This window comes from Brachyistius frenatus, unplaced genomic scaffold (assembly GCF_029030835.1).
Source record: "Brachyistius frenatus isolate BFR_SWC_R1_liver_20210118 unplaced genomic scaffold, ASM2903083v1 Contig_16, whole genome shotgun sequence".
Classification (NCBI taxonomy): domain Eukaryota; kingdom Metazoa; phylum Chordata; class Actinopteri; family Embiotocidae; genus Brachyistius; species Brachyistius frenatus.
In genome coordinates, this window is record NW_027210615.1 from 2,269,776 (window position 1) to 2,293,782 (window position 24,007).

Below are 24,007 nucleotides of genomic sequence, written 5' to 3' on the forward strand. Positions count from 1 at the left end.
GCAGACACTCATTGAATCTAGTTTTCTGTTATCACAACAAGTTATGTTGTTATAATCTTTTTTTTTCTGGCCTGATTCTCAATGTGTACACTGGCAAATAAATGTGTAGCCCGAAAGCATTAGCTGTGATCAGCAAATCCTGAAAGATTACAGAAAAGTGTAGAAAAATTAGTTATGATTCAATGAGTAATAGTTAAAGTAAAAGAAACATTTTGAGTTAACACTCAGAAACACTCAGCTAATGCCATCAAATGTAGTAGCCTATCATCATTTAAATGAATCCTGATTGGCTCAAAAATGTCATCACATTCCTATGATTGAGCGCCCTAATTGTTTTAATTGATTTATATACATATATATATATATAGACTGTATGTCAGGATTTTTAATCCACAGCCTACTTACTTTAGGTAGAAAAACACAGCTCACAATATTCTTAGAATATTTAGTTAACATGATCAAAACTCAAGAAAAAAAACCCGAACGTTTTAGGCTGTTGAATCTTGTAAAGGTCTCGTGACTCTTCATAAATGCACATTTTCGTGATGAAAATTTTGACGTCGTTAAGTTTGCAGTTAAAAAAGTGTGCTTTTTTTCCCCTTTTAAATATCACTGCTCTTATGATTGATATTCCCCACTGCAAGCCGCATCACTTCCCATTTGGGAAAGTCTGCCTCCGCCGCATGTAGAGCGGAGTGGACGGAAGCAGAGCCTCAGTCAGTCAGTCAGTCGGTGTGCTGGCGTTGAAGGAGGCTGCGGCGACTTCTTCCTCTCGTTATTTCTCGCAGGTACCTCGCGCCCTTCCTCACGAAAAACACCTGGATTGAAAAAAAAAAAAAAAAAGCAAAAAATAAACAAACAAACAAACCTCTTTTTCGACGCGCACTTCATCCGATGTGAACGCGAAAGCTGGCAAAGGAGAGCAACAAAAAATAAAACAGAAGAGAGATGGGAGCGTTCAGGGTGCTGCTGGGGAGTTTACATTACATGGGACTCTACATGCAACTTAGTGTCTCCACACGGCAAGCTGGACACGGCGAGATAAAGAACCACATCTCTGGGAACGGTAGGTGTGAGACTGCTTGTCTTTTAATGGGGGTGGGAGGGGGGGCGGGGGGGCATCAAACGGGCTGTGGAGAGGTTGGCATAGGTGATGCCATCTGCTCACAGGCAGAGGAGGAATTCAACAAAGAGCAGAGCAGAGCGCGCCGGCTGGAGAGTCTGCTGCTGAATAAATGCCCAATGCCAATGTGTGTTTTCTATGGTTGTGTTGTGGATACTCAAAGTGCCCGTGCTTCTTTTTGTCATGCATATAATGAAAAAAAATAGTTGAAGTCTGTGCAGTGTGCGCCAACCTATCATCCAGTCAAGGTTTGTAATTGCAATTTGGACCATTTCAAGTCTTTAAGGCTGAAATCTGGTTCATGTGAGACGCGTTTTGAGTGAGTTGTGTTCCTGTGATTTTATCGCGACCCAGTGCTCATCATGACCGACGGGGTTGTGTTTGCTCTGAGAGCTGCAGCTGTTCACCAGTGCTCCTCATCCTCCTCTCTCCTGATCGGCGGGAGCTTCATCCGGCCGGAGCAGAGGTGATGTCAGCTGATGGATGGAGGTTATTCTCCTGTAGCATCCCAATGATACTGAAGAACCTTTCCTCCGGTTCAGACCCCCCCCCCCCCACACACACACACACACACACACACTCCTCTGTAATCAGGAGCTTCCCTAAATGGACTCCAATGTTTACACTCGGTTACGTCATACAGTCTGACACCCGCCTGAGTGTGTGTTTGTGGTGCCTGGTGACTGTGGCTCAGGCCTGCCGGCTTCCACAGGTGTCACTCTGCCACCGGCTTGGCAGATGAGCTGGCAGCGCTAAGTTTGAGTGGGTTGGAGGAAAGGAAGTGAAGAGGAGAAGGAGAAATTTGGACTCCTGTTGCACCGGTAAAGGTCCTCCTTTGTCAAACCTCCAAAATACGCCTTAGTTATATTCGGCCTCAAAGTGTTGGTCACGGGGTAGATGAGATTCCCATTCTCTTTAAGCGACACGCTAATTTGTGTGTGTGAGATGAGTTTGTCAGCTTCGATCGCGTTTGTGCCGACAGAAAGTCAAACTTAACAGCGAGCTGAGATTTGTGAGAACAAAAATTTGGGGGGAGCAAATTTGACTTCTTCACTTAGTTGCTGAGAGTTAGACGAGAAGACTTTTATCTCTGTCCATAAAATATGAAGCTACCACCAGGAGATTGTTAGCTCAACTGATATACTGCATGCGGTGGTGTAACAAACTAAACAGCTCTGAGCTTTGACTTCGTCTCCTCATCTTGCTTTTGTGAACAGAGCGAACGTAAAGTGTCTTTTCCATAAATGTGCCTGCTTGTTAGACGGCCTTCATCTCAAAGATCGAGCGAAAGACGAGGGGCATTGAGTTCACGGCATGAGTGACTCTCTCTTGCCCTTTATTTGTATTTGTATGTGCAGCGTTGGCAGAGGGAGAGATGTCTTACAGTCCAATCATAGTTGAATGGTTCCCAGAGAATATTGATTTTTAGTTGAACTGTCCACCCCTGTTGCAGCGGACGTGGCTCAGGTATGTTGAACGTGATAACAGGTGGTCATGTATGGAGGGGAGATACAATCCTTTTCCAGAGTTGTCCCTTAACTTCTGGTGAATGATATTTGACCCCTTTGCTAGTCAATACTATGACCGGTTTTGGTCCGATATTCACAGACAGCCGATGTTCATTCAGCCTGTTGTTCGGCATCGGTGTGTCGTGAAGTTTAAGGTTTTTGTCTGTACCAGCAGACATCTGAACATGTTGAACGGTTTGCGGTCACCGCAGCACAGAGAGTCCTGCTTTGGGTTGACTCATCAGTGTCCGTCCTGGTCTAAAGTCCAGGCTGCATTTCCATATACCCTCCATAGATATTTCCCTCTTTGTCGTGACATCATGTGAAACGATTTCTCTGCATTCTCGTTTTAAAATATTTAGTTTCCGTGTGGATCAATATGAATAATGTCTCTTGGCAGGTTGGCGCATCAGTAACATAAGGAGTCTGAATGTGCTCTCAAACTGAATAATGTGCTTGTGGGAAGAGATATTTTCAAACAGTGGGTGTGTGGGATTTTTATGGAAATGAGCGTGTGCAGATACACTTGTTTTTGTTTTGTCCTGAGGGTAGAATGAGAGAGAAAAGAGGAGGGCAACATGTGATTTAAAACTCCTGCAGATGCAAGTATATAACTAGATTCATGTAGTCTAACTCCTAATTGAAATACTAAATGGCCTTGTATTGTAATAATTAGTGAAGCACGGTGTAGAATACTGCGGTATATAGAGTTTTATATTAGGGTTTTTGGATCGATTGCTTGCATAATGATTTGCAGGGTGGGAGTGATGTGAACTCAGTTAACACCTTTATATTTGCAATGTAAATTGCCTTTTTTGGGGGCATGACATCCATAGTTATGAGGTAAATTCACAGCGAAGGCTACAGCACTCTGAGTCATATCAAGCAAATGACACGACGGGGTCAACTGATGGAAATTCAGAGGCCCTCATTTGATTTTCTGATCCTATACAGTAATTTTGGCTCATAGTGGCGATTTCTGAGCCCCTAATTCATCCTCCTCTTCCTCCGCTGTCACCGCACCAGCTGACAGAGAAGATCGAGGCCAAAGAAAAAGACAAATAAAAGAATCTGAAGAAAAACACTTTGTAAATGTTTCCTCGGTTTCTATAGCGTTCCAATCTGTGTCTGCCCAGACGCTATTTTAGTCATTGATACTTTTCAATTAACTCCTAATTAGGAGCAAGTGAGGCGATTATTCCAGCCAATCAATTGCCTTAATTAATCAGTGAAGGGTAAATGAGCCATTTGGCTAATAAGATGCTCAAGGTTTCCAAAGGAAAAAAAAAAAACAGTTGTAATGAGACAACAATGGCAATCCTCACAAATGTTTTTTTTTTGCTTGATGTTTAACAATACCAGAACCCTCCATTTATCAACTTATCCCAGTTTCTTCTAGGGTCCCATTGTAATATTGGTAGTCAGTACCAATATCATATAAAATCCCCAACTTTTAATACCAATGTTGATACCACAGCAAAAAAATGTAACCAACGAATTGAGTGTTTCAACGTTAAGTCTTTTATTTTGAAAATAACATTTAAGTGACAGACAGTAGTAGGATGGTGGCAAAAAAAAAAAAAAAAAAGTAATCAACATGTGTTATTCTGGCATCACATTTTCTACAGCAGTGCCCAGCAGGAAGAAACAATAAAACAATATTGCAAATAATAAATAGCCTAGGTGTAAAAAAATAATATGAAATAATATTAACATCACCAAAACAGTGGCATGTAGCATTCAACTATTTAAACCTAAAAATGGTGTTATAAAACTCAACTTGTTATGGCGGTATTTATGGTACCATTACATACACAGGTAAACATGTTATGTAAAGGAAGAAGACCACAGACATGGTTCTACTATCAACTTAAAGTCAGGGATTGGCAGATAACCTTTTCATAAAAATGCACCACACTCGAGTACAAACAGCTGACTGGCGATGTCTGCACGGTAGCTGCTCCTGATGTTATGAGCTTTTTGTTTGGGTTTGAATTAGCCTGCGAATGTCGTCTGCAGAGGATTGCTACAACATAAGGAGCTGTCTAACTTCAGGTAGAATACAATTTCAGGATGTGAAAATTGTGACTGAAGACACGTTAACATTAAACTGAGACTCTCTTAGTTTAGGTTATATTGATTCTATTGTGTATTACAATCTTTGAGCTGCTCAGATGTGTTTTTCGTCCTTTCGTTGGAAATGCTTTCGGACATCATTTGCATTGTGGATTTCGTCCCCTGGAACTTGTCACTTATTGATCACAAAATATATCCATGCACATGTAAAAAAAAAAAAAAAATTCCCATAAGCTGCAGCACACCTGTTGCTCCACCTGCACTTGCCTCCACCTTTCCACATGTTGTTGTTACCTTGCGTTCTGTCAGCTCCTTTAGTGCCATAGGAAATCAGTTCAGAGTTTTGGTACCAATCGGTTTTCGTAACATTCCTAGTTTCCTCGGCATCAATGTAAAACGTATTATTTGCCTCCTCTTGCTGCACTGAAGAATATTTGTGCCTGGGAGCCTTCACTCGGGGCCAGTTGTGTATCTTTACCCTGTTTTGACCTCCATCCCCAGAGAAACTTGCACCGTCCTGATTCCCATTATTAGATTGTATTTGAACCATTTTTTTCTCCAATTCAACAAGTGAATTGCTCACCACTCAGTGAAGACAGATTCCTTTATGTCGCCTTCAAAGGCTTCAGGCATGGCTGCTCCTCCACACTACGGCAGTATTGGAGAAGAATATAGGAGATGTGAGTGTGAGTATAAAGCCGGGTCGGGCACAGATGCAGCCGCAACCTGCGACGCTTAAGCCTCCTTTACAACTCCGTCTTTCCCAAGTTAAATGCCCTTTTTCTAATGTTGTATGATAAATGTAATGGAGAGGAAAATGGGACTTCCACTAAAAGCAAACTGGAGCAGGGAGGCAATGACATCACACTACTGTTAGACTATTAAAAATTTAACAGTGGCCAATGCAGTCTCACTGGCAAACATTCAGCAGCAGCTTGTGGGGTTTACTCGTGTCTTCTGGAGAATCAGGCACCAAATGTCCCCGTCTGCTCGTCGTCACAGTTCACATGTGATGGCGGTGAACTGACATGACTTTGGGATTCCACACAGCATCACAGCGGTGAGCACAGAAGAACAACTGTCATGAAAACATCAGTCAGGTGTACTGACGTACTGGTACAAATATAGAAAACTCTGTTAACTGGGTCAACTAATACGGGCACGGATCCAGGAGGCTCTGAAGAAACACTGCGTTGTGTTAGCCTTTTCTAAAATAATGACACAAACAACTGCTTTGTGTCGTCAGAGAAGACTTTGTAACATTATTAAGCTACAATGACTGAAAAGCAAAATCCCACGGAAAATAAGAGCAACTGTTGGTTCAGTCTGTTCGAGTCGGAAGAGAGTCAAACATTCAAGTCCAAACTTGTGACAATTTCTTCGCCCTCTGTGGATGTTAAAAAAAAGCTTCTTTTTGTTTTTTAAGTGCCTTGGCCCTATTTTTTGGTAGTATTCAGTTGCTGGTTCAGACCTTTTCACATTAATTGCATTGCAACCCTGACCCTATAATTATAACAACATAATGAATAAATTTTGATAAAGTATTCAAGCTATCTGTAAACAGTTACCACCCACAACTCCACTTTGAGTACATGGAGAATAGTTCTGGAGCTCAGATCAGTGATGGCTGTTGGAGAAACAGTAATCAATTAAGAATCTCATTGTAATCTTCTGTCAGAGTTAGTTACTATGACGAAATAGCAACAGATAAATGGCAGTAAGTCTGAAGGAAGTGGGCATGTAGAGTCTGGTGTCTCTGCTCAGAAACATTATTTTGGCAATTCACCCTCAGGAAGTCACTGCAGCTGGCCAAGGAGTAGCCAGCCACATTTCCTCCAGTAAAACCACAATTCTAACACTTCAGTTTGCCCTGAATCCAAGTCGTTATGCTAAGTTAAGTGAATCAGTTGCTGGCTGTAGCTTCAGATTTTGGATGCTGCTTTTTTAACTCGAGAGCCAATAGACACATTCCCCAAACTGTGGAACTATTCCTTTAAATTGGCTTTCCTTTTTAGTTATACAATACGTTTACTCTTAGCGCAGCCATTCATGCTGACTTGGTCTCGGCCTTTGATTCAGATATGGCTCCAAAATATAATGCTCTCTTCCTTGGTCTATGCTCCACTTTTCCACCAAATTTCATAAAAGTCGGGCCAGTAGTTTTGTCATAATCCTGCTGACAAACAGACAAATAAACAAACACTGAAAACACAACTTCCTTGGCGGATTGAATGAAAATGACAGGTTGTTGCATCCCCTGATGTAAGCCTCTATTTATTCTAAACCTCTATTTAATTATACTGTGAAAAGTCAATAGACGTTCAGTTTGCCTTCATGTTCTGTCTGATGCGTGTTGTCGCCTAATTTCTTTCTGATTTAAATTCCCTCTGTCTGTTTCCCACTGTGAGCGACTGTGCTGCTCAGAAAGAGACATAAAAATAGAAGAAGAAGGAGAGTGTCAGAACAAACAGGAAGGACGGCTGAGGAGAGAGGGACAGGATGACAGTTTTAAAGCTTGTTGGCGCTCAGCGGTAGGTAGAGCCGATGTATTTGGGTTCTGACCTCAGTATATACTACTCACTGAGAAGACAAGTGCTGGAGGGCAGCCTGGGATAAACTACACAAAGGAGAGACATTATTACTGTAGCTGCACCTTCCCTCTACACAACACTCAGCTTGGTTTTCTCAGGACTTAGAAATCAATCGTTTGCACGTCTCCTGGCTTTGTCTGCATATCCTTTCATGAGCAAAGTGTACTCAGAGCTATTATCTCTGACATTTTCACATTAATGGGTGTTGATTTTGCTGCTCTCGGCCTTTCACTGTTGTGATTCAAGCTACATCGTCATGATAGCTGTTAAAGTTCAAGCATTGTCACAGGATAGTGGAAATTTCTTTTTGAATAATGAAATAAAATGGGACATGGATTCATGTGTTTGATTTGACGGAAAGGAAATATCTTTTAACAGGGAAATCCTGGAAGCTGAGAAAGAAGAAGCTCTGGTGGTGTTCTTGGACTCTGATATGACTCATCACATTTTGCATTTTAGCCTGTTGCCATTTGTTTCCGAATGGCAAGCCACTGGGGGGCCCGAGAACAAAATGTACCTGCTGAGCCGTTGTTTGGTTAAAGTCAGGAATATGACATTTTTGACACATGGGCCCTGACAATGTATCTATTTTGGAATAAGTGAAGAAGTCATACTATATATATATATATATATATATATATATATATATATATATAACCAAATGTAATTTTTTTTTATTAAGGCTCTCATCATTTCAGCCGATCCACTCTGCAGCACATCTCTTTGCAAATTTCAGTTGAATAAAATATCACAAAACAACTGACCACGAGGCCCCTAAAAGATTGGGCCCTGGGCAATTGCATATGTATACTTGATAATCCAGTTTTGCTTATTAATCTCAGAAAGAACAATTCATATTTTGTAGTTTCTTTTAAAGCCGAGAAACTGTTTATGATTGTACCATCAAAGGCCTACGTTTATGGGACAAACTTGGAGAAAACCGGTTTAGAGATGCTTTGAAGAGACCTCGGCACAGTGTCTTTACGACTCTCCACTGCCGGGTGCAAAAGTTGAAAATGCTGCACATACTGGTAGTAATTTTTTAACTTCTTTAAATATAACATTTTAAAAGTCTGAGGCTGAGTCTTCATCCCTCAGGCTCTCTCTTGCATTATTTATATGTGCGGGCTGCAAGATTTGGATTGAAACTGCTTTTGTTTCGCTGCTTGTCATCCTTTCTTATTTCCATGCAAAGCAAAACAAAACAAATCAAGGACACAGTGGCGTTTCTTAGCTTTTTTATTTTATTTTGTAAGCACAGATAAATTCAAATTCAAAGGATGAATAGAGCGTGCCCAGTGAATGAAAACTTCACCGCAGCCATTTTCTAGTTTTTCCGTAGCCGTGGTCAGGGAGGCAACACTGACTTACTGTATCCGACAAAAGAAGCCGATTTATCAGTCTAACCTGTGAAGAAACATGGCAGCAGGTCAGGTGTTGTGCTCATTGCTTGGCAATCTAGACTCAGATCCTCCGTGTCCTCCATCATTCTTACCTCTTCCTTCCTTCCCTCCCCTTCGCCTATCACTGCTCGCTCTGTTGTGCGTAATAAACTCTGAATCCTCTCCTCTCCCTTCCCCCTCGATCAGAAAACTCCTCAAAATCGGCACAAACAAGCTGCAGGGTCAGTTGGCAGTCAAGGACTCTCCCTCTGTCTTTCTCCACAAGTGCCGTCTGCCACACTCGTCCTTCGCTCTCTTGCAAAACACCTTACTGGTTTGTGTGTGTGTGTGTGTGTGTGTGTGTGTGTGTGTGTGTGTGTGTGTGTGTGTGTGTGTGTGTGTGTGTGTGTGTGTGTGTGTGTGTGTGTGTGTGTGTGTGTGTGTGTGTGCGTGTGTGGGGGAGGGTTACTTTAGAGGATAAATGATTGCAGGTAGCTTTGAGTGGGGCGATCCAAAGCTACACTTTCTCTGAGGTGTCCTTCCATGACTGAAACTCATCTCCGGGACACATCGTGTGCGCGTGCATGATGTGTGTGAAGCTCTGTGGCGAGATGATAAAGGCGGCTTTGAGACGGATGATACAAACCCTCTCTTTTCTGTGTGTATGTGTGTGTGTCTTTGAATTAGTGTGTCCACTGTGCGACTCGTGTGTGTGTGTGTGTGTGTGTGTGTGTGTGTGTGTGTGTGTGTGTGTGTGTGTGTGTGTGTGTGTGTGTGTGTGTGTGTGTGTGTGTGTGGCGCACCAAAAGATGGCGAGGGGGATAAAGTATTCCCTCTATTGCACTCAGCATGATGATGTTGTGAAGAAGTGCTTGGCTGTGAAGACTTGTCTGAGAGAGTGTTGCTTATCTTCCATTAGACACATTACTGCCAATGTTGCCATCAAAGTGGAAAGACAGACACACGCACACGCACGCACGCACGCACGCACACACACACACACACACACACACACATGCAGAGAGGGAGAAATACACACACTTCTCCTGGGGAGGCACTTGGCAGGATTCATCTGTTGGCAGTCTCACTGAGGGAGGAAGGAGGAGGAGGAGGAGGAGGAAGACAGGCGAAGAGAGGAACGTGATGTATCCATGGTCCAGGATCAGTCATTTGCAGCCTGAACGAGCTCCTCAGCCTCCAGCAGGCTGCCACATAATTTGGTGAAGTATCATTGTTCCCTGGAGAGCCTCTCGGACTTCTTTTTTCAGACTTTGTAAATTTCTGTAAACTACATGTTACTTTGACGTTGATTGCTAATGACTATAATGTGCTATATATAGTGCTATTAAAAGCAAGAGTGCTACTGTAAAGCACTGTGACATCACACAAAGCCTCGTCTCTCAACGGGCAATCTGAGAACTGAACAAAAATTCAAAGTCACATTATTTTTGCACAGAGTAAAATAGAGTACATTTGGTCAAAATAGCTCTCAAGGGAAAAGAGGTTGGAGACCCCTGATGAAAGGAAAGAGGCGTTAAGGTGCTGTGCCGTCATGTGATTTGGGATTCTGGAACCTTTACTCTGCTGCAACAATCTGAACTCAAAGCTCCACTCAGTTGCCGTTTTCCAGTGAGTTTCAGATGCATCTCACTGTGTTTCTGTAGCACGCCATCATTTTTAAAACCTCTTTTTGCTGGAATGTCTTTTAAATAACAGGTCAGCAGGAAACATACAAAAGTCAGGTGGCTAGCCGTAACCGATCAAGTCTTCCTGCAACAGTTACCATAACCACCGATCACCGGCTACAAATGAGAAGTGTGCTCTGGTCTGTCAATTACGCAATCTCTCGCTGCCTTAGTATGTGTGATTCATTCAGTTCTATTTCAAAATTGTAGCTTACTGTGGCGGCGCAGTGGTTAGCATCGTCGCCTCACAGGAAAAAGGTTCCGGGTTCAAATCCGTGCCTGGGCCTTTCTGTGTGGAGTTTGCATGTTTTCCCTGTGCCAGCTTCCTCCCACCGTCCAAAAACATGCACCTCAGGTTAATTGGTGATTCTGCAAATTGCCCTTAGGTGTGAACGGGCTTTGTTCACGTCTGTCTCTATGTGTTGGCCCTGTGATGGACTGGCAACCTGTCCAGGGTAACCTGCCTTCACCCAAAGTGAGCTGGGATAGGCTCCAGCCCCCCCCCCCTTCCCCCGTGACCCCTGTCCAGGATAAAGTGGGTATAGATAATGGATGGATGGAAAGGTTACTTTCATTGTTTCGCACACCTATCCTCTTCCCTAACCTACCAATTCCTCACCATGGCAACCGTCTCTTCAGGACCTCACGCTCTGAACAAAGTCAACCCTGCTGTCCTATATGCAGTGATATCACGGCCCTGTGTCAGTCCTTTCAAACCGACCCATCACGTAATCAGCAGGCGGCGTCCCATGACTTCAACCGTATGGGGGGGGGGGGGAACTGACTTTGAAGATTGCTTTAATGTGTTTGCTTCTCACACTGCCTTTCATGTGGCTGATATGGAAGCGAGCATTTACATTTTGATGATTTTCTGAAGCACTGTTCCAAGAGTAGCATGAAAAGGTCACATTGCTGCACTCGCAGTCGTTCATGCCTTCAGTTTGTAGGGCGCAGCATTTTGTTTCTGAACCCCTTTAGCCCTGCGAGCCCCACCAATGAGCTCCGGCCCGCTGGAGCTTCATTTCAACGGTTCCAGAGATGTCAGGCTGAATTTTGGAAAGCGTGAAAAAAAATATTGGTTTTAAGTAACAAAATGAGACATAACTTAAGTTCCCCACTGATACTTGCATTACAGCAGTAAGACACACTTGACGTTAGCCTTAGCTTGGTAAATGGCATCTCTCTTGGTCGGGTCTTGCAACATTTCTGTCAAACTTCTAACTTGCCACACATAACAATCAATCAATTGTTAAAAATGAATAGAACGCACAGTGTACCTTTGTGTATATGCTAATAGTTTATCATTAGCATGGGCCCCAGCCAGCGAGCTAATACAGACATCTGCCTGACAACAACTCGAAGGAATTTCTGTTGCTGTGTTTGTCAAAAAGTTTTTTTTATTGAAGTTAGTTACCTTATGGGTAACTAGCAAACAACTGTAACTCCATCCCGTTAAGTTACACGCTTCATTTTGTGGTGCTACTGGGTACGACAGCAAATCTATTCATTTCCTGAAAGTTACACACACCTCACTCACCCTAGGTGTTATCGGTTAGTATATTTTAAACAATTATTATTATAATAATTATTTCCGAAAAGGTCGCAGCAGCATAACATACACAATTTAAAGGCATGCATAAACACATTCTGTATTCACTGCAACAATTCTATCAGTCACCCATCAGCTCTTTTGCAAATTAAAATCTGTTTATTAGACCTCAAAGCTAATTCTCATTACTTTTGAACCTGCTGTTGCTCTCTCTCGCGTACCAAATATCACACCAGCACAGAGGTCCTGTCATGTCTAAAATAACACTGGTGATCCGACCTCTCTAACAAAGTCCACACAAGTAACGTAGGCAGAGTGAGCACACAAATGTATAAAAAGGAAAATGTCTCATTATATAGACACCTATGCGGCATATTGGTGCTTTAAGATTGTGGCTTAAAACACTTCTGTCACGCCATTTTGCTAAACATATCTGTAAAAGCCTTCAGGGCATGCTTTTACTATATAAACAGAAAGCTTGAATATCTGTATGATGGCCACAGATATTAAAGTTGACTTTTTTTTATAGCCAGATGTTTGGCATAGACACTCCAGCATCCACATAAAGAAGTCACAGGACTCATTATGTGTTACTGCACAAATAATCCAGAAAGTTCAAACATAAAAAAAAAAAGCAAGCAGCAAGAAATGCCATTTATTTTGCCCTCCCTTGTGAAGTATAAACACACAAACAGCACGCACATAAACACTGCATACTCAATTATGTGTGCTGCCCGTAGCCATTTTCCGACAGGGTTATCCATTACAACGTTTCTGCAGTGGCCAGGCCTAATTACACCTCTGTGGAGAGCCTCTCTCCGACACAGCCGCCGTGAATGTATACGGACACAGACAAGGTGTGCTTTTTGTGTGCGATTGTGTCCTGTGAATGACTCAACAGCCAGTGGTTGGTTTCGCAATTACCCAAACTTGAGCCAAATTAACTGCCATACACGTGTAGTTGTTCAAAGTATTGTTTGGAGTCCACACACACACACACACACACACACACACACACACACACACACACACACACACACACACACACACACACACACACACACACACACACACACACACACACACTGACAGGCTGACTTTGATTGAATCCAATCGTGCTCTCTCTCCCTCCTTTAGCCGGCTGCCAGTGATTCACATATTCTGTCTTTCATGTCCGACTAATAGGCTGCTGGCCGTCTTTGAAGCCTTGCATGGTATTTACAAAGGGGTGCTGAGTTGGACAGCTTGATACCTGTGGGCACACTAATACCATCACAGTCAGCTTGGTGTGGCGGACGTGCTTAAGAGTCAATGTATTTCCTCAGTGTGGTTTGTAACGGTTGGTCACGTGGCAGAACGCAGCTGCAGCCCAGAGCATCCGGCAGAATTTGTTACAAACATTTGTTACATTTGTTACAAACATGTTAAGTGGTATATAATAAATAAATAATATGCTTCCATTTCATTAATTAATCCAGCATTTCTTTTCCATTTAGACCATAAAGTGTTAACTCCCGCTAGTTTTTTCTGATGGACTGGCCGAAACCAAAGATATTTCATTGGACATCATTCAGGGAATTTGTAAGTAGTGAATGTTTGACACTTTTGTTTGATAATCATGAATAAAACACTTGTCTAAATTGTTGATTGATTTTCCATCAAATGTTTAGGTATTTCTGCCATAGGCTAATCATCAAAAGCTTCTTATGACAAACTGCTCTTTGTGCTTTTTTGTTTAACTTTGTGTTTCAATTCTGTAGGTTCTCTGCTATTACTCTTTTGAGGTTATATAAGTGTTAAAACAATAATTTGAATTGAATTAGATCTGATTTCTTGCGTCACTAGCAACGCGACACAAAATGACAACATCATTTTCAGAGAGACAGAGTGAGCAGAATCTATGCTGCCACTAGCAGAGTGTATCAGAGAGTGAAGATTTTGGCACTAAAGGGGACAACGAGAACAACAGTCCATTGACAGATGCCAAAATAAACTGTCTGCTGGCCATTTGCTTCTGTGTTGGAAAGCTGTGTCATCAGCGTAGCTACGCATACGTTGCTACCACAGCAGTTCACGCAGACAGCAAATCCGATATGCTCTCTTGCATGTAACAGTGCGGACGGTCTGTCCTAAAGATCTGATTTGAGAAACAAATCCAATTTGCCTGCGATCTGACCAAAAGTATGACCTCCTGAACTCTGTGTCACCATTAAGAAAGGTCTGTTATGGCTATAGACGGAGACAATCTGGTGTTCCAAGGTTTACCAAGTTTCATGGATGAAGCAGGCGCCTGTCCTTATCTGGAAATGTTGAACATTTTATGGGGCAGCATTAACTGGACCTGAAAGCAGAGAAACTCCGAGATGGATTTGCTACACCTTTACACTTGTCACTCTGTCTCTCCTCGATCGAGTCTGAAAACAAAAATTACTGTTGATGATCAAGTCGGTCTTCTGAGCTTTGACCAGCATCAGACCTGTGCTAAACTAAACTAAATGCCTCTTCTCCTTCTCATCAAGTCCTGGCAAGAGGGCAAATGTAAAGTAGATATTTTTCTTGCGTGGTTCCTACAGAACATTGACAGTTTGCTCTACAGAGAATGAGCAGCAAAGCAACTTAATGCCGAAGGGAGTCTCGCACATTTCACAGCTGAGACATGCTGAGGACAATCTGCCACAGCAGAGAGGCTGTGGATGAGGCCGCTCAGAGCTGTGTTTAGCTGTCCCCGGGTGGATTTCGGTCTGCATCTGGCTGTGCAGCTCAGAGAGGTCCAGTTTGACCAGAGAGGATGCAGCTCAATATTGGAGCTCCATTGCCCTAAACATGATACACTATCAATGTTGAGAGCATGCTGCATATCCCACTGAATTGCTACTTCAGGGATGCTTTAACCATTAAACTGCTCAGTGCTGAAGCTGCAACTCCAGACAAGGGATTAGTGATGAGAATATGTTGCATAGCAAATCACCTTTAGGCTGGAGGGGTGCTTTGCTCGGAGATGATGGTTCAGAGCAGCACATTTAGACTCAGACATTTCCTCGTTTCCTCTCCCAGGATTCTCGGCTTCGCTTGTTTTCACTGCGGTCTTCCGCATCGGCCGTCATGCCTTCATTTTCAGTTAAATATCTTCAGGATCTTAAAACAGTGTGGGAGTATTTTTTGCATGAGAGAAGTAGTTTTAAAATTAATGGCATTAACATCATCACAGGCTAGAAAATGCCATTTATGCCCTTGTTGCAGCATCCTCCATCATCCTCTAGAGTGTTTATAGAACTGTTCAGCATAACTGTTCACTGTATTGACTTTTTACAGCCTACATACACAGGTATGATTAACAATGATTCAACTTGATTAACATATGTAACTACGTACATGCTTATTTGAATTGAAACTGTGATCTTTTCTGAAACCTAACCAAGTAGTTTTGGTGCGTAAATTTAACCAGATTATTAACCACATATTTCTTACATGTTACCGGCTGGAGGTCCGGTACGCCTGTCACTTGTACTCTGGAATGGCCGCTTTGGAAAATTTGCTATTTTTTTTATTTCAGTATAAAGATATGTTTGTCTTACAGTAGGTGCATAAAACACATATACAGTATGCTGTTTTGGGAATAGACCTATTTTGTTGTTTTGGTATCAACACCTGTTGTGTGTGGTGTTTGTGGAAAATTTACATATCTGGATCCAGGTGCTAATTACAAACTAAATTCTCTGTAGAAACCTGATCTGCATCTTTCTATGGACATGAAAGGTGTCATATAAGGTCTGTACAACACATGTAGACTTATCACTGCAATGCATCAGACTCTGATGTTTTCTACTCTATGAGTCCAGATCTGAAAGTGAGACAGATTTAAACCCAGGTGTGAGCAGTGATGGATCACTTTGGTGTTATGGTCTTATATTAGTAGTATTGGTCACAATCATCATCACAATCCATAATAATGGCACTGAAGCTTTGCTACTATTATTAATACTCACCATCTTGAAATACTAAAAAGAAGTGAGATAGGGCAAGAAAGCAATCAGACAGCCATACAGGTTTAAAACAAACTGCCTGGTGAGCCAAAAAGTTTGAAAGTAAACAAAAGAAAGACAATTTCCTGGTTCATTATTTTATAGATGCATGTGCTTAGTTTTCCTTTGCAGAAAATAATTATTGCGTATGTCTGGCTAAACTGTTAACTTGTTTAATATCTGTCAGACCATTTGACTGCTGTAACTGCTGTAATTTTATAACTGGAAATGTGTTGAAGTGAAGTTTCTCTGCTCCCAGATATTAGCAAGTACTTTAGTGGGAACAATAACTGATAGAAATGATGGCAAAAAGTATGATAATATGACTCAAGTTTTAATAAACGAGAATCCTCCTGAGTCCAAAACAAAGACAAGTTACACAGCAGTGCATCCTTATGTACTCTGTTGAATGTTGTTGATGAGATAACCTCAGTTCAAAGTCCACTTTCAAGCCTGTTAGAGCGTCCTACCATATCATCTTCCTTAGGTTTGTCTACAGAACTATATGCACCCTGAGACCACGTCTCTGTTGGAAAGCAGAGTGAAACTGCTTCCTGATTTGCCACTGTCCAATCAAAAGAAATGAAATAAATAATCACCCCTGATGGAACAGGTCAATATGAAAGGCATGTGATTTTATGCAGATAATTAACAGCTAATGGACATATTATTGCTACTTATTCGGGCTAATTTCTGAGGAACAGATGTTTTCACTGAATTCCAAAATGGGCAGAATCTAATCAAGTTTTTGATTGGTCAAATGCAGATGAGGCCTGTGTCAAAATACATTGGTGTCTCCTCAGATTTTAAAGAGGGATTTAAACAGCTAATTTAAAAATGTGATTGTCATTAGGTTAAATGTTATTGTGCTTGTAACAGTGAGCCCCTGATAAGCTCTGATGTCTTGCTGTTGTCCTGAGACGTGCAATGCGTCAAGCTCATTAGCTCAACCACATTGTAGTTTTCAGGAAGACAAACACTGCAAATGAAATCGCCTCCAAATGAAGCTTAGCGTCGCTGCGGCAAATAGATTACGACTGAGGAGTTGTATTCCCAATGTCGGCTCTGATTAGCGCCGCAAAGACGCCGCTCGTTCCATTTTTAGAGAGAGATGTTCCTGTGACAGCTCGGCCTCTCAGAGGAGGCTTGATGTGTCGTGTCCCTATTAGATGTGACACTTTTCGCTGCTGTTATTCTTTTTTAATCTGCTGTGTCAAAGTCATGCTCTCTCTTTGTCTTTTTTTCCTTTCAGTCTTTTTTGGCTGTGTCTTACGTTTCCCTCACCCCACCTCTTGTCTCACTTTCCTTTTTCTCTCTTTTCTACACACGTTAACGTGGCGGAGGTGTCTCTGATGTGGCAGCCGCCAGGAAGTTAAAAAAGATCCATTGCTGATGCAGAAGGCGGGGCAGACACTCGCCAATCACAGGCAAAGTGTCTTCTCACCCCTGATTAATCAAATGTGATTTATTTAACAATTTTGGGCATGTTTTGGAAAGTTGGCCGAGTTCCTCTTTTTCCCCCTGAGCTGCATGTGCTGCTGTCTGGAGTCTTGAGCTGCTTTTTAAGTTTGATTTCTTTCCCTAATGTAATGAGCTGTGCTGAACTGCACAATTCTTTGAAAATGATGCTCCACACTTCCAGTTTTGTACAAGTTTATCACGCAAATGTGATTTCAAAAAAGAGTGTGTTAAGCGAAATGTATTATTTGGTATTTATATTGAATCAGAAGCCCAACAGTTCAGGCTGATACACATAAAAATGAATTGCGGTATTATTTATGGTCAGGATGCTGTAATAAATTGCAGCCCTGCCAGACTCCTCACACTCACTATATGTCCTCTGTCCACCCACTTCACTGTGTCACCTTGATTTTTTTTTATTGGACGACGTGACGCAGAGAACTAGTGGCTTTCTCTCCTTTTGCTGCTGGATGAAAACAAACACCAACAATTCAGTCCGAAATGACGTGTAAGAAGAAATCAAATTATTAATTTTCCAGCTGTAATAAAGCAGCATGCAGACAGACAAATGTTGAATGGATTATAAGGGTCACATTAAGGAAAGGAAAAAGAGGAGGAATATATAAAAAAAAAATGTTTGCATTATGAGAAGAAAGTTGAAATGTTTAGAATAAAGTCCAGGGTCCAGGAAGGTTTTAGTAAGAGAACTATGTGTTTAAAGGCTTGTCAGTCTGCGCACGGGTTTAAAAATCCTGTAAGACATCATTGTGTGACTGGTAACTAAAAACAGCCCGACTGAGCTGGTCAAAGGGGCGAGCAAGGCGATCAGGGTCATCAGCACTTGATTCTGTCCTTATCATCCACCTCACACATCTCATCCCTTCAGGCTGTCGCTGCACTTATTCTTAAAACAAAGACACACGATGCTAAACTCTTTTACACCTGTAGCCAGTGAAAGGCTCCGAGAGGCTTGCACTTTTATTTGGCTCTGTATTTGGTGTTGGTATTTTATATAGAGGATGGAAGCAGTGTTTGTGTGTTTGGCTTCCTCTGCTGCTGTTATTTTTCTTCTTTTAATAAGATATTTATCTAAAAGATACAACTGTATATTTTGCATTGCTTTTATCAAGCTTTTGACAAATAAATACACGTAATGAAAATGCACGAGGTTTAGCAGATTAGCTTCTTTTGAAGGGGTGCTTAATGACTAAATTCTGTGAACAATGTATGGTACCTTTATAACAACCATACAAATATATATATATATATATATATATAAAAATTTCTTTAAGTTAGCTTATTTGCTTTCACGACTAAAATGCAGATTTGGGGGTCGGTCGCTGTAATGCTGCTTGCAGCCATAATTTGTTTTGCTTTTTAAAATGCCATTTCTCTAGAGTCACTGCACCACTCCAGAATACATGTGGCATTTCTTGCTTATTGGATGCTATGATGTGAAGAAGGAGAGAAAAGATGGAAGAGGGTGGGGTGGGGTGTGTGTGTGTGTGTGTGTGTGTGTGTGTGTGTGTGTGTGTGTGTGTGTGTGTGTGTGTGTGTGTGTGTGTGTGTGTGTGTGTGTGTGTGTGTGTGTGTGTGTGTGTGTGTGTGTGTGTGTGTGTGTGTGTGTGTTCGCAAAGGGCTGATTTGCAGCCAGTGTGCAATGAGCACTTGATGCAGGAAGTCTGTATCTGAGTCCAAATTTGTCGGACCCTCTGTTTGGACAACTGTAATGACCTTAACTTAAAGATCCACAAACTGTCTCCAGACTCGCAGCCCCAGCATCACGATGTTGAATCACTTTCTTCCACAGCATAAAAAGGTCTGACGTGATCACATCACCCAAAAGTATATCTAAATATAGTTTAGTGGCTATATCTATACTGAGAAAAAAAAGTTCGCTAAAGGGATGAATCAAACTGTTTCATGTGTAAAACAGATTATTTCAAGGTTGTTCTTTTTTGCGGAGAAAATAAGTTCAAATAGCATTAAAATAGTCGAAGCTGCAGTACAAGTAAATTAATCTCAGCACTATCTAATGTGTTTCAGCACAACTAAGATAAGTGTGAACTGCAGTATCTCCAACCTTTTATTGTGCAGCTGACAGCTTCAGACTATACAGGCCTGTTTTATATTGTTCCACCATATCGAAACAATAAAACCTTATTTACTGTTCATTTTTCAGCTTTAACAATGGTAGAGATATTTTTACGACGGGTCAGTAATCTTAGTGTGCCCTCCATTACCCCGTTTCAACTGCTGATACCAGCTTTACTCGACTCCACTGGCTGGTGGTACCAGGCACATTTCTGGATTTCTTTTGCTACAATAGATAGTCAGCCGACCTCCTCAGTGTAGCTGGCAACCAAACAGAGAAACATTTATGCCTCCTCAGTTGACCATGGCGTAGTATTACAGGGTGCCATTTACTCAAGTAGTACAATGAATACAAAAAATGACTGCAACTGCAGTAGCTTTTATTAAGCTGTCTGGAGTAAAACATCTTCCTAACATCTTATTGTGGTGTTAACATGTAAGAAAATATTCAGTGTTAACGTGACCAAACTTTTAGGTGTTAACATGCATTTTAATGTCCTGTAAATTTGCTCAAATTGCTTTCCATACGGTTTGTGCAGGTCGCCCCATGTCACGTGATAGAAGTTATAATTCTCTCTGACCAATCAGAGGTCTGCAGATTAGTCACGTCACCTTTTAGTCTCAGCTCATTTTGAACTTCGATGGAGGTGATACAAAACAAAGTACCACTAACTAGCATTATCCACTAACCAGAAAAAGCGAGTTCAGTCAAACCGAGCCGGTACCGTGAGGTGGAAAAGAGGAATAAAACAGTCGACTTTTCAGCTCTAACTTTTGTGTTCAAACCAATCATAAACCCAAGAACAGTTTTACATCCTAATTAAATATGTATGTTTCTTTATCCAAATTCCAGGCCGTTTGTTGTCTTTCCCTGATGTCAATTAGAGTCATTTGGAAATCGATCAGTCATCCAAATCCCTGGTTGTTTGAATAACCAAGTCTTAATCCATGCATTAGGATTTACCTGAATTGTTAAACGCTCTTTTGTTCACAGACAAACAAAAGTATTACTGTCTGGTTCTTCCTGTATGGGTGGATAGTGATGTGCACAGGCAGAAATGATGTTGCAGTCATGAGCATTGAATATTTGTATCCACTGTTGTAAACAATGCAGAATGAGACCTTACAGTTGGGGAAACAAAACCTACAAAGTCCCCCAGTTTTATAAAACCTGACAAATATGAGCATAATAAATATTATTGGCTCAAATACAGCTTGATTTTTCATGACTTCAAACTGAGTGCGGGGATAAATTGATCTGTACATTATTCAAGGAAATGCAAGAGCAATGAAGTTTGATTAGTTATTATCAAAACTACTGCTCGTGACATATCCAAAATAATTACTGTTGCAGAGGAGCAATTGCTGCTGATCACCATGAGCTAATGAAGGCTTTGGTGTCTCAAAAATTAAGTTTATTTTTATCCAGCAGTCCCAAAATGTTGCGCCCTGGCTACCCCTAACAGGTTGGGGCATCTCTGGAGTTCCTCTGAATGTCAGCAGAGATGGGCAATAAAACACAGACAACTCAGAAGCATCAAAGCCGGCCCAAAAATGTGCCACTCTGCACATTTTTGCCAAGTTGAGATCAGGTGAACACACTGCCAGAGGGAAGGATGGAGAGTCACCAGGCGCCCGAGGTGTGCCATGTGAAACCCCTCTGTGTTTCTCCTTCACTTCCTCATATGCAGACTCACATCGCCTGCTCTGTTACCTCCATCTTGCAGAGTATAAAGTTCCCTCGATGCTCTCCGCGTCTGTGTTTGATTACATTCATTCTGTGATGAAGCTAAGCAGCAGTCTGTCCTGTAATCTCTGTCATTCATCAATGTCAGCCTTAATAGAGGCAGAGAGGAAAAGGAGAGTAAGAGAGCACTGTTGGTAAACCTCCGGTGACTGGCTATACATCTGATGATGATGTGTGTGTGTGTGTGTGTGTGTGTGTGTGTGTGTGTGTGTGTGTGTGTGTGTGTGTGTGTGTGTGTGTGTGTGTGCAAATCCTCTTCTGACTATATGCTTCCTGTCAAAAAGCCCATTTTGTGTTACAGTATGTGTGTGTGTGTGTGTGTGTGTGTGTGTGTGTGTGTGTGTGTGTGTGTGTGTGTGTGTGTGTGTGTGTGTGTGTGTGTGTGTGTGTGTGTGTGTGTGTGTGTGTGTGTGTGTGTGTGTGTACTTCTATTTAGTGATTGTTGGGAAGCTAGTATAACAGTGTGTTTCTCTGTGTGGAAAGGTGTGTGTGTGTGTGTGTGTGTGTGTGTGTGTGTGTGTGTGTGTGTGTGTGTGTGTGTGTGTGTGGGTGTGGGGTGGGTGTGTGGGTGTGTGTGTGTGCATCCACCGAGCCCGTTCACTCATTTATCCGTGCTGTCAGCTCGCCCCAGGAGAGCCTCGCTCGCACAACAGTAACCTGCATGGAGGAGGAGGAGGAGGATGAGGAGGAAGAGCGAGAGAATAGCAGGAAAAGAGGAGGAGGAGGGGAGGTGTGATTCGGGTGGAGGGGAATTTCACTGTTCTTTGCCAGACACCGAGGCTGGGTTCCAGCTGTCCTGTCTACCAGCACCCCACCTCCACCCTCTCCTCCCTTCTCCTCCCTGTTGCTGCCCGCATGCCTCCAGCGTTGGACACAAAGGCTGCCTCAGCTCTGGCTTTTTAGGAGCGTGAAGATAATGGGAGACTCTTTTGGCTCTTTGCGAACGGCTCCATATAACTTCCAATGGTGTGCTTTCAGTCAGACCAAACAGAGCATCAATCGTTCTTCACGCCAAAGGAACATGTAACATCCATCCATACTTCATTTTCCATAAATGTCCCCTTTACAATTTGTAGAATGTAGAGACAAAAAACCTTATTTCTGAAAAGCTGTTTCATTTCATAAACATTTCCCACATGATAAAACACAGCGATAAGATACTAATTTATAAAGATATTATCTCAGGTATTAAGACAGATAAATAAAAAATTCAATAACAAAAAACGTTATACTCATACAAACGGTTGTACATGTATAGTTTTCTGCCATATGGCTGGTTTGAATGCTGATGAGTAATATGACATGTTGAAAGAAGGTGTTCTTCACATCTCTTTTGTAGCTCTACTGTCCCTGCCTGCTTTCTCACTCTGCATGTGTTAAAGTGCTGGACTGCATCCAGGTCGGCACCGCTGACATCGCTGTCTGGAAGTTGCCCCATTTCGGTGGCCGATCTAAACCAGACTGTGATGGATGTGCTGAAGACAGACTCTGTGATTGCTGTGTAGAGCTGGATGAGCGGCTCATGTGGCAGGTCGAAGGACACTTTCTGCTCGGCCTTTTGGAAGATGGGTTCAGTCAGTGCTGGTCTCCCACTCTGAGTCCTGAAACCTGTTGGTTTCTGCAGCCGACACTTTGTAGTGTAGGCCGGTTGGTCCACAGTAGTAATGTCTTTCCCATCAGCCTCAGCTGTGTTTTGTATCCAGCGCTAATGAGCAAATTTTGCATGCTAACACAATAAACTAAGATGGTTGTAAACTTTACATTACATTTGTCATTGTTTGCAGGCTGATGTTAGCATTTTTCAAAGCACCACTGTGCAGAATTACAACCTCACAGAGCTTTAGCATGACTATTGAGACTCTGTGTTGGTTGGTTCACCTGTATCATCAGGTCTGAACCCCAAATATTCCCCCCGAAAACGTCTTCTTTCTCAGATCGGCTGCCTGCCTGTTATTCCAGCTGCCTGCATCATGACTGACTGATGTGAACCACAATAAATCATGTTAAAGCATCTCTGTGTCAATTTAAAAGAAAAAGGAGCACTTATTAACAGTGTATTCCTCCAAATATATCTTAAAACCAACCATGCCAACTTTAAAAAGACATTTTTGACATTTTGCATTTTTTTTTTCAGAAAACTGAGCTGGCACGAATCTACTTAAACTTTTATTTGGAAAACTGTATCACAAGCCACAAATTTGTATCGCTTGTAGTGTGAATAGTTTTGATGCAAAGTATTCGCCGGCTAGTGTTTCACATTTTATTGTTGTATATTTGTCACAGCCCCAGTTTGTAAAGGCCTTTAGACTGCAGATTATGTGAACTTTCTCAGTCATTTCAGGAATTCATAGACGTTTATAATAAACTGTGCAAGTAAATCAAATCAAATAGTTCTGTGCATTTTATCCTTTGTTTCTGAAAATATTCAAATGTTTTGAGGATATCATATTGGCTGAGTGTGTGTAAAACCAGTTTAAGTAGAATCATACTCTCAGTATTATAAGTGACAAGTGAAAAAAAATATACCTGCTTATGTTTGGGAAGGATAGTTCCTGTATTTCTTCCAGGCTTGTAATAATAATAAAAAAAAGTCTTATCTGCCACTGTTCCTCCTACACACCTGTCACTGTAGGTGTTTGCTTGTTTTCACTGAGGCAGGAGAGGGCAATATAAGCTGATACCACTGTTGATATTGTTGTAGCTGTGGTTTTCAAAGTTGTTGTTTTTTTATCATCCATTTATTCTTTAAATCTAAGTCCTGGCTTTACT

At 41.8% G+C, this 24,007-nt stretch overlaps 1 protein-coding gene across 1 annotated transcript in view; it reads left to right on the forward strand.

Moving 5' to 3' along the window:
* The first annotated feature begins 718 nt into the window (after positions 1–718).
* LOC138618296 (V-set and transmembrane domain-containing protein 2-like protein) overlaps positions 719–24,007 on the forward strand; it is a 46,326-nt gene continuing 23,037 nt past the window's right edge. Inside the window, exon 1 of the mRNA XM_069693937.1 lies at positions 719–1,066. Within this exon, the coding sequence (XP_069550038.1) occupies positions 949–1,066 (118 nt within the window). The 5' untranslated portion in view covers positions 719–948. The remainder of the gene's footprint in view (positions 1,067–24,007) is intronic.